At 36.3% G+C, this 11074-nt stretch overlaps 1 protein-coding gene across 1 annotated transcript; it reads right to left on the bottom strand.

Moving 5' to 3' along the window:
• Positions 1-1182: 1182 nt before the first annotated feature.
• On the bottom strand, positions 1183-9722 carry cir1 (corepressor interacting with RBPJ, CIR1). The gene is made up of 10 exons (XM_042495317.1): positions 9562-9722; positions 6718-6812; positions 6433-6506; positions 6281-6294; positions 6074-6126; positions 5924-5972; positions 4456-4576; positions 3529-3635; positions 3123-3208; positions 1183-2713 (listed from the first exon to the last, which is right to left on the bottom strand). Exons 1-10 carry the CDS (start codon positions 9631-9633, stop codon positions 1993-1995), a joined length of 1392 nt encoding a protein of 463 aa, XP_042351251.1. The 5' UTR covers positions 9634-9722; the 3' UTR covers positions 1183-1992.
• Positions 9723-11074: the final 1352 nt, after the last annotated feature.

Genomic DNA, 11074 nt, shown 5'->3' on the forward strand with positions numbered 1-11074 from the left:
TAATTATTTGCATTAGGTTTTAATTTTATTTAATGTAGAATTTTTTTTTGTAAGCGTGAGGCTATTTTTCTTAAAGTCACCTATAATACCGTGACTTTCACTATTTCCCCTATGGAATAAATCAATGTTTAATGCCCCGGAAAAAACATTTCATGCCCAAATGAAAATCTTGTTAAATGGTATTAATTATGACTTGGAGCACATCGCAGCCCCATGTGTCTTGTATTTGCGATTAGGGATTCGTGTCTTATCAAATATCTAATTAATCTCCGAGACATCTTTTGTTCAGTTTCACTTTATCGGGGGGTTTCCAAGGGGGTTTGACGACAAAGGTCCCTGAATATTTATTCTAATTGTCCAAATTAACTGCTTTCATTTGCATACCAATCGATGGCCCGAGAATAAGGATATGGCGTCTTTCTCTTTGCCAGGAGCCACATAGATGTTATGGGAACAGTTTTTTAAACTTAGAAAAAGAAGGGGCAAAGAGTCACATGCAAATGTTTGAATCTGAAATGCTCTTTGCTCAGCGCAGTCAAATGGTGCCTGCATGTTATTTGAATATCAGTGGCCCCGTATTGAAAGGGTTCAAGGATGCTCTCTGACTTCTTTGTGCTTACCCAGTGCAGCGTCCGACTCTCAAAGAAAAAGCCGGGGAATAATTACAGCGTGGGTCCAGGACTGGGAATACGTCAGGGAAAAGCATCTCATCCAGACACCCCTCTTTTTTTTGAAGAGGATGTTAAATTGACCAGAAGGCAATAGAGGGAAATTATTTTCATTTCCTTTTGTGCAACAGCGGCTTCGAGAAAACGGCCAGATAGTGAAAACTACCAAATTGGATAGCCAATTTGAATTTCAGCAAAATAAAATAAAAAAAACCCAGAAGCAAGACTGGCGTAAAAAATGTTACAATTTAAGTAAACGCCATAACAATCTAAGCAAATCTGTTTTTTAATTAACATTCCAACACTGTTTATTTTTTAAATTGGGATCAAAATAATTTTTTTTCTACATTTTGAAGTCAAAGAAAATACGTAATGTTAAGTCTTAAAATTAATGCGAACAATAGGAAGAAAGAACTGTCCAAATTAGGTGGGTCATTTTTTAAAAATTCTACATCTTTTTTTTTTTTTACCATATCAAAATATAAAATATACCAAAACAATAAGAAAAATTTAATTTTGTTTCGTTTAAAATGTGGTTGTATTTACACGTTGAATATATCTGGTCAGAAATCATATTTGTTTTGTCTTTTCACGCCCGCAGAAAACCCAGTTGGACGCATTTCACAGCTTTCGTAATAACACGTTGTGTCATGTCTTTAAAGGAAACCGGCCTGAAATATTAAGAAACATTATAATTAATTTAAAAAGTAATAGTCATAATTTTCTGTATGTGCCAAGAGCTTTAAGACCATTTAGTATTTAGTTGAAATATACAAACGGTAATGAATCAACAGACAAATCCTCATTTTCATCCGATTTTTAACGCGGACATTCACCTCATCCATCGCAAAACAAACGCATTAAATTGAGATGATTAAAAATCTAAATCAGAAATTTAAAACGCTTATAGGTCTATTTTTTTAAATCAACATCTGCTTCAGCACTACATCTTACAATGTTTCCTAAAAAGACACAATAATGAAAGCAAGAAAAAAATTGCAGAAATTCTAGCGGCCAATTGCCTATTAATGAGTCCAATATTTTGTTATCAGCAGATCATTGCTACAAATTGCTTCCAATAGTAATCAATTAATTTCGAGCCTTTCAGACAGAGCTAGACAACACATGCGTGCAATGAGCTACTGCTAGATATCTTCTGTCCACTACTTCCCTCTACTGGAGAAAAAGGACAACTACGGCACAGTATCTACATTTTTAAATAGAGGGATGATAACCGAGAATACTATTAAACAGCCATTGCAAAAACAAAAAAGTAAACATACAACAGGTTTTATCCAATATTGTAAAAGGGAAAAGAAAACAGTCAGTGCTTTCTTTTTGCTCTATCTTGGCTCCTCTCTCTTCTCTCCCTACTCCTACTTCTTCCCCTGCCCTCCCTTTCTTTCCTCCTTTCTCTGCTTCTACTCCTCCCATCTGCTGTTCTGCCTCTCCTTCCATCTGTGCTACTTCTGTTCCTCTCCCCATCTCTACTGTGACGCCCGTCTTTACCTCTGTCCTCCCTGCCTCTCTCGCGGCTCCTACTTCTGTCCAAGCCAGACTTGGAGCTGCTAGGTCTCTGCCTGTCCCTGCTGTTGTGTCTCTTTCTCTCTTGACCTCCCTCCAGCTTGATCTTGTTCTCCGGGCTGTGATTTCGACTCCTGCTCCTTCCCCTCTCTGTCCTTGTTTGTCTATAATCTCCGGACTCCTCTTCAGGCCGCTTCTGTCCAGTGTGAGGGCTCGGTGACCTGCTTCTATGAGAGGAGGCCTTTTTCTGACTCTTGACTCTGCGCTCGCTCTTAGAGCTGTTATCCCGACAGGAATCTTTTTTCTTGTTCTTCTTTCGCTTTTGGCTCTTGAACTTGCCATGGCTGTCTGAATCTGAGCCACTATCGCTATCACTACTGCTGCTGCTGCTGCTGCTAGTGGAGGAGTCACTCGAGCTGTCACTACTTTCATGCTTTTTCTTGTGTTTTCTTTTGCTTTTCTTCTTTTGTTTTTTGCTCTTCTTTTTCTTGGCCTTCTGCTTCTCCAGGCGATCAAGTTTTCTGTAAAACCGGAACACAAAAATTTACTTGACATTCTCAACGCGGCAGCAACATTTATGTCTATAAATCACATTTAAGTGTAAGAGGACGGCATAAGGACGTTTTAAGGTAAATGTAAAACACCACCAAAATAGAAAACAATCAATTAGAAAAAAAACTGATGTATTTCCCTTTTTACACCTGCTATATACTAAGCTACAAATGCATGTGTATTTTCTTTTTAAATTTAAAAAACATTTATATTAAAGCATCACAGTGACCTTACGATTTATCAGATAACTTTTCAGGATTTCCATCATTTTATTCAATCAATACTGAAACAATATTACAAAAACAGTAAAAAAAAATGTGATCAACTCTTTGCAGCTTTCATATATTAAGATTTATAAATCATACTTAATTTTTTTACCTGAGGAGCTTCTGTTTTTGCTTGGTTGTTAATGATTTCAGAAATTCAACCTCGGGATCTTCCTCTTTATCACTGGCAACAAATTCCTGTGAAAGCACACTGCACATCAAAACTGGCATTGAAATCAAAGCGACAACATGATAAATGCATATCTCAAAAGGCAAATTTAAAGAAATCTATGTGAATTCACCAGCTTAACACCTTTAACAAATGATACAATTTATCTTATCAAATCTGTTCACTTGACTTAAGTTGCCCCCAAAACCTGCCCCTGTGCAGCATTTATATATATTATGAGGACATATCAAAGATATACTTTTCTCGCTGAAGGGTACACGTATGTGTGTGTGTGTGTTCATATATTGTTCTATGTGTGCAAAGATGGGAGTGCGAGACAGACAATTACCTGCGATGGATCACAAACAGTAGCATTCCTACCAAGGACACATTTTTTCAGGGCAAACCCACTGTTTCGCATCTCCGCCATTAACTCCGAGGGGTGCATCGACGGACCTGTTAGCACAAATCACAGCCTCAGAGTCCCATTGATGTCAAACCCATGCCAACCACTATCTCCACAGTGGGAATTTCAGGGGCGGCTTTGTTAACAGAATGGGACATCAAATCAACTCACTCCACTTCCGGCTGAGCAAATCATACAATATCATTCTCTGCCAAAGCAGCAGTTAGGGGAATCAGAATACACAATAATTACATTTTTTTTCTCCCGGCACAGGAGGGGGACCATTACGGCACTCCACCATCAACACCATGCGCTGACTGGACTCTCCCAGGGTAAACATTATTACTTTACTACTCAACTCGCTGATTGCAGAAGTCAGAATCAGCCTGAGTCTGGGAGCTCCAGCTGAAACCCGACAGGAAAGATACAGTAGGTGTACCTGCTGCAAAGTCTGATGAAAGCTGACACACTGGCCACAAATGTCCAGCAGCACAGATAATCTGGTTCCTTCTTCTTTTGTACAATTATTCTACTGCTAATAACAACCATGTTTAACAGAAATATAGATTTCAGCAATCAAAAAAAATCTATATATATCCACTCAGCTTGCAATGGTTCTTTATTTTAAGTAATGCATTGATAATTGATGACTTATTTTTATTATATATTTATCAGGTTAATGTATGCATGTTTTAATTAATCAATCACTATTTTTAATTCAACAGCATAAAAAAAAATCTGTACACAAATTGGTGGTGGTTTGCACACATATCAAACTAACATTTAATCACATGGATGAACAAAGAAGCTGCAGGGGGAAGGTGTTTAAAATGTCTGTTTGAGACAATTATTGTATGTAATGAACTCTACCTGCTGTCTCCTCTGAGGCCACAGAGCTGGCATTGATACCTGACAGCCCATAGAGAGGACACTCTCTGTCTGTGTTTACGTGGCCCCATTTGTGACATTTGATGCATCGCACGTTGCGCACCTGGGAAGTTAACAACAACAGGCATTAGTACAAATTGTGGAAATGTATGCATAATCATTTAAATAACAACACTAGGATTTTATTTTTAAATATAGCAACACTGAACTATAAGGCAAAATTCATTCCACTGATGTCTTAAACTCGTGCCAAACTCTGATTTATTTTTTTGACCCTTTGTAATGTACTTATAATTATATACAACAGTGTTGTTTTTTTGTTATGTTTTTTGAACACAAAAATTGACAATCCTGTTCAAGCGCTTGTGTGACAGTGTCATGTTATAGTTGTGCAGTAGAGACAACCACAGCAAAAAATTTATAGAAACTACACAGAAATCACAACAACAGTCAGCAGTTATATTTCACATATTAAAAACAACAACCTCACCTTTCAGAGTCAGAATTAAATAAAGATAATAAAGATAAAGAGTAGATATGATTAACTAGGATAACTATGAAGGTCATTTTGGTAAATAGTAAATTAACCTGAATTTGTAAAACACTATTTTACATTTCTAGTCTTCTGACCACTCAAAGCGCTTTAACACTACGTGTCGAACTCACCCACTTTTTAAGGTGCCACATGTTACTCAGCTGAAACACACATACACATTCACACACCAGTGGCACAGCCATCCAGATAAATCTGGGGACAATTTCACTTGTGGACTGAAGGAGCCAAGGACTGAAGCGCAAATCCTTCGATTAGTGGACAACCCGCTCTGCCTCCTGAGCTACCTTTCTTTTAATTTCCGCTGCATTGGCAAAGAACGGGCTCTACATCTTTCTAAAATTTCTTGGAAGAGCCTTTCATTGTATATCATATTTTTTTCAAGCAGTAAAGAATCTCTTTCATCCACAAAGTGTGGAAACGTTGGTGACTTCCATCTCATTAGTATTAGACGTCTAGCCACTAATGCACCAGATCTGCCAGAGGCCTGGGCTTCTGAGGGATGCCGAACAGAGCCGTAGTAACATTAGGCTTGATAAATGTCTAACCTTTTTTTTTAGCTTTTGACCTTTAAAAACAAATAATGGTCTACATGCAGGCGTCTTGTCACAGGTTATGATTTCAGTGTGGACAAAGTATGACTTTAGTAGTCATACTTGTAGTAGTCATACAGTAGTATGATTTCAAAAGGTTTCATTTGCAGAATTCTCAGGTACCTAAGGAGATGAAAATAGCCAGCTTTTCACAAAAAAAATTTAAAAAATGAGAAAAACATATTTCTCTTTTAGTTCCTTCATTTTTTAATTAACTTGTGACCCCCTTTGATTTCACCTCCAGTTGGGGAAATCACTGGTGACGTCTGGATATGCTTTCAAATCAATAAAAATAATTACACACCTGGATTCCAAATGGCTGATCTCTAATATTCATGTCATCCTTTGCATATCTACATGAGAAAAAGAAGGAGTAAAAATATGAACAAATCTGGAAGAAAGCTGGACAATACATAAAGAAAAATAATTGTGTACAAAAAAATCAGCTACTTACTTTTCTCGAGGAGCCACCTTCTGCCACTCAAATTTGTACTCCTCTTCCCCCTCCTGAAAAAACATGACAAAAACATTTTTTCATGAATTTGAATACTTAACCCATTCTAGTTATAAATGAGTAGAAACCAATGTAAAGCAAAATCAATGTGCAGAACATGTACACATATTGTGGAATTGTATAGGTTCCTAATTTGCTCTACTTTACCTCTTTTGTTTCCTCTTCAGGACAGAAGACAATTATGTTGAAAAAAAAACAGTATTAAAATGTTAAGCAGAATTTTCTCAAGAATCAAAAGTTTGATATTAAGCACAATATTTAAATGGGATCAGAGGTGCTGGTCTTAAGTAATTATTTACCTTTGGATGCTCCAGGCGGAGCCTCATACATGAAATTGAGGCCATTTTTAACACGATCATCCCCCATCAACAACCTTCAGGTGAGAAAACATGTTTCAATAGGTGACTTTCAGAAACTTGAAACTTGTGAAGCTGGAGGATGTATTTAGAAAATGTCACTAAGGTTAAAGTTAATTTAACAAAAATCTTTTCATTTACTGAGACATTTACACAGCACTTAAACTTAAAATGTTTAAAATAAGTCAGATATTAAAAATACAGTTTTTAGGGGGTACAAGGTATCACCTGTTGTTGTAAGAGTCCTGCTCTTTCATGTACGCCTGCATTAGTTCTTCTTGCTTCTTCTTCTCGAAGGTCAGTTTCTGTTCTGCGATCCATACCTGTAAGATACAGTGAAAAGGGGGATTACGGCACACATTCCCTCTACTTCCTCAAACATTTCCCGATTATTTTTTTTTGGTTAGACACTTCCCTGACAAACAAATACTTATATGAGTAAATTGACTACAAAGAAGTTCCACTTGGTGCACCATGTGTAATCACTGCTCTTTCTGAACCTTCAATGACCCTCAGGACATCTGGGTCCGGCCTGCTGATCGTCCCGGCAGTTAGAACTAAACATGGTGAAGCAGCATTTTGTTATCATGCAGCACAGACCTGAAATAACCAGATAATGTTCGACAACCCCCGACTCTGACCACTTTTAAGTCAAAGCTAAAAATGTTCCTTTTTAAAACTGCTTACTCCACCTGCTAATGACAGCAAACTTATTTTAAACTTAATTTTGATCTTTTTATTTTTGCACATCTTATCTGCACTTTAGCTATTTTAATATTGATCTTTTATTTTAATTATTTTTCTCAAAATTATTTAGTAACTGATTTTACCTTTTATATCTTATCTCTTTAATTTCTTTAATTGTAATTCTGTATCTTTTATTATGTTTTTTATATTTTATTGCTCTAAAGCACTTTGAATTGCCCCGTTGTATGAAATTTGCTATACAAATAAAGCTGCCTTGCCTCTCGACCCACAGAATAAGTAGAGAATATTAGAGGGGAGATAATTAGTCAATTCACTAAATGATTCATCAGCTGATTGACTTAAAATTGCACACAATTCTGAGAAACAGTACATGTTTCACTGTACGTTTGCTGGTTTCAGGTTTTTATATGTTAATATTTGCAGCTAAAGTAGTATTCTGAATACATTTTAGTTCTTTACAGTTAGCTGAACAATGAAGGGGAACTACGCTCATTTGCCAAATTAATTTACCAACCTCTGGAAAAAGTTTTTTTTGAAAAAAGAAAACAACTCTCCCAAATCTAAAAAAAGAGTACTAAATTTGCGATGTCAATTAGTGTAAGTAAGAAGTATGAAGTATGAAGCTTCTCCACAGACAATGAATTGGGAAAAATGTTGTAGATGACTATGAGACCACCTAGGGGAGTTTTATATGGGTTAATTATTAGGTATATGGGTACATTTTCTGTTTCAAAACTGATAACACTAAAGCAGAATAAAGTTCATTTGGGTATATATATTATTGAAAAAAAAGAAACAGTCATCCTGTTGATCCACTAAATTATGCTCCCGTCCATTTGTTTCTGGAGCAGCTTCAAACTATATAATCTGTGACAGTCATAGTCCAGCCGGGGGGCCATTTGTAGCCCTCAGACCAATTTTAAATGGTCCTCGACTTGTCTTTCAAAACATTCTGTATGATTAACACAAAATTGGTTAATCAAGCAAGATCCTTTGCATTTATTTTAATCAACTTTTGTTGACATGCACCAACTACATGGGCGAAGCTGATGTGTTTTCATAAACAGACAGTAAACAAGTTTATTAACAGTTACCCAACACCAAATATTTCCTGTGATATAGCAGACATTACCACAGCAAAGAAGCATGAAGTCAACAGTGAAGGCAGCTGGTTTCAGGAGCATGGGAAGTTTAATACCCTTTCACTTAGAGATGAAACAGTTGCATTCCTGTGATTTTTATGTGATTTAAAAAAAAACAACTAACCCATATGATGCCAGAAGCAGCTGGCCCCCAGTTATTTTCACATTATCAAATCTGGCCCCCAGTGTTAGGACACCCCTACTCTATGACATCACAAGGTTGAGACATACTTCTCTAGCTTCTGGCTTTGAGAGACTTTTACAAATATTGATTTAACTTCCCATGGCCATGGACACAACATATAGTAATTCTTACTTAATATGGTGTTCTCATATAAGACCAACGAAAGACATTGCACTGAGCTCTTGTAAATTGAGATTAGCATTTTACACTTCTGTATTTTGTGTAGACCAACAATTAACAGGGAAGACAACAGACATATCCAGCGATAAGAGAAATCATTGTTAGTTACTGGCTTAAATCAAATTAATGAGTAAAACATACCAACATGAATCATTGCTTATAAGACGTTATATAATATCACAAGATGGTTCAGAGCCAATACACAGGACATAGACTTCTAGTTACATCTAGAAACATTGCTAGTACTATAATGTACGCTACATGTTGTATACTAAATCACATTTTAAATCAGGAAAAAAGCATTAGTTTGGGGAGTTTAAAAAATACAATGCCCGGTCCTAACAGCGGTCAATAATTTCGTAGTTTATTACAGTCAACTTGAGAAATATGATTTTTCTCTCATATTTATAAGTGGGGATTTCTGTTCAGATAGTAAAACATAGGTCCGTATATGGTCAGCTTTTTGATTGGAAATATGAATATTTAAATGAAACAACTTGGTCAGAGTATCAACATTAGCCCTCCTTCAAAAGACCACGATAGCACAGTAAACTAAACAGCTGAAGTTAGGATAACATGGTAACTTTGGGTTAGCTATGTCTGTCGATTTAACAGCAATACTGTCTAATATTTCTTATATAAACTTAACAGAAATAATGAATGTTTGACATTTAACCGGCTGGTCGTGGCACATACAGAAAAACCACTCGTCTGTCAGCATTTTTTATCAGTAATTATTAAAGTGGAGCTCCTGCTAACTAGCAAACTGAGCTAGCAAAAGCATAGGTAGTTAGCATTGCTGGCTAGCTAACAAGCTAATCTAGCTTCAAGCAGTAACTAACTGTAGCTAGCACTCACCTTTTTAATATTTGACTTCGACGCAGGGTGAAAATCCTTCTTGCACATGAAATTTGCGAACGACTTCCCCATGGCTGACGACTTATTACGCCAACTAAGTGAAAAACGTAGCGTTTATTTTGGCTAGCAGCTCGCTAGCGTAGAGTTTCCTCCGCATGTAAACAAATTCGACTGCATGAAGTCAGTTTTATGTTGGTATTCCGGAAGTCGATGGACTGCAGAAGTCAGTTGAGCGATTAAAACAGTATATATAAAATATAAATCTTCATGCTAAAACCACTATGTCACACCAGTATGTGTCGACAAAATACAGATACATTAATTCTAAAATAATAATAATAATAAATAAATAAAAGCTACATCATTTTTATTAAGTTTAAGGGGTATAAAATCGGGCATCTGCTTTTCAGACAGACTTGTTCTATTTCAGTGATGACAGTGAGTAACAATAGTAATTATACAGTCATTATTTCTATTTTTTCACTTTCTTATGATAAATCTGTAGGCAAAATATACATTTAAACAAGTAATTTTAAGGGTTTTTTTTAAAGTAATTATTGTAGCTTCTAGAAACACCAACTGCTATCTTCATAATCAAGGATGAGAGATACAGATTAAACAAACAAAGCTTCAACTTTGGAACCGGTGTGATCATTTATAAATTAGGGACTGTTTGTTATTTATTAGAGGAGATGAGTGGTGTAAAACTGGGGAGGTGTGTCAGATTTTATTATTTAAAATACCATTTGATCCCCAAAACCTGGCGCTGACCTTGAAAAAGCCTTTTTTTTCTTTAGAAACTGCCAAAATCACATCATTTATCACAGCTAGAAACTGTAAAAAGTGAAGTTATTGTTGCTGATTGTTTTTGATAATAATTTAATGACGGTGTTCATTTCACTTTTCTTTACTTTTTTTGCATTGGCTCCTATATTTGATTGAGTATTATTTATGGTGGAGGAAGGGCCATGTATTTTTTGTTATCCCTCAGTCACTCAGGGAGGTTCAAGGAAAGATATTTGTAGCTTTGGAGAGGATCAAGATAAAGGGAAAAAGTCACACCCCAGCCACCCACCCCCTCTGGTTAATAAAGAATAATCCCTTATGTCAGTGATACTTATGGCCTGCAGGCCAAATTTGGCCCCCACTAGGTTACAGTGTGGCCCCTTAGCCATTTTCTAATTCACAATAAAAATAAAGTGATTCATGGTGGGAATGTTTTTTGTACTTATAGTATACACAAGGTGCCAGAGTGCATAGAACAGCATCAAAATAGAGCTTTTTTTTTATTTAATCAAAAAAAGGAGGATCCCCCACAACTCATGACAGAGGTCCTGGCTAAGCCCCTACTGTCATAAAATCCTAAAAACAGCCTAAAATCCTAGAAATGTGCTCAAATCCAAGAAACATCAGAAAATCCTAGAAACTTAACCTTCAAAATCCTTCAGACGAGCTGAAATTCAAGAATAGTCCTAAAATCTTGGAAATGTGGTAAAATCCTGGAAATGTCCTA

The sequence above is a fragment of the Plectropomus leopardus genome, chromosome 10 (assembly GCF_008729295.1).
Source record: "Plectropomus leopardus isolate mb chromosome 10, YSFRI_Pleo_2.0, whole genome shotgun sequence".
Lineage (NCBI taxonomy): Eukaryota > Metazoa > Chordata > Actinopteri > Perciformes > Serranidae > Plectropomus > Plectropomus leopardus.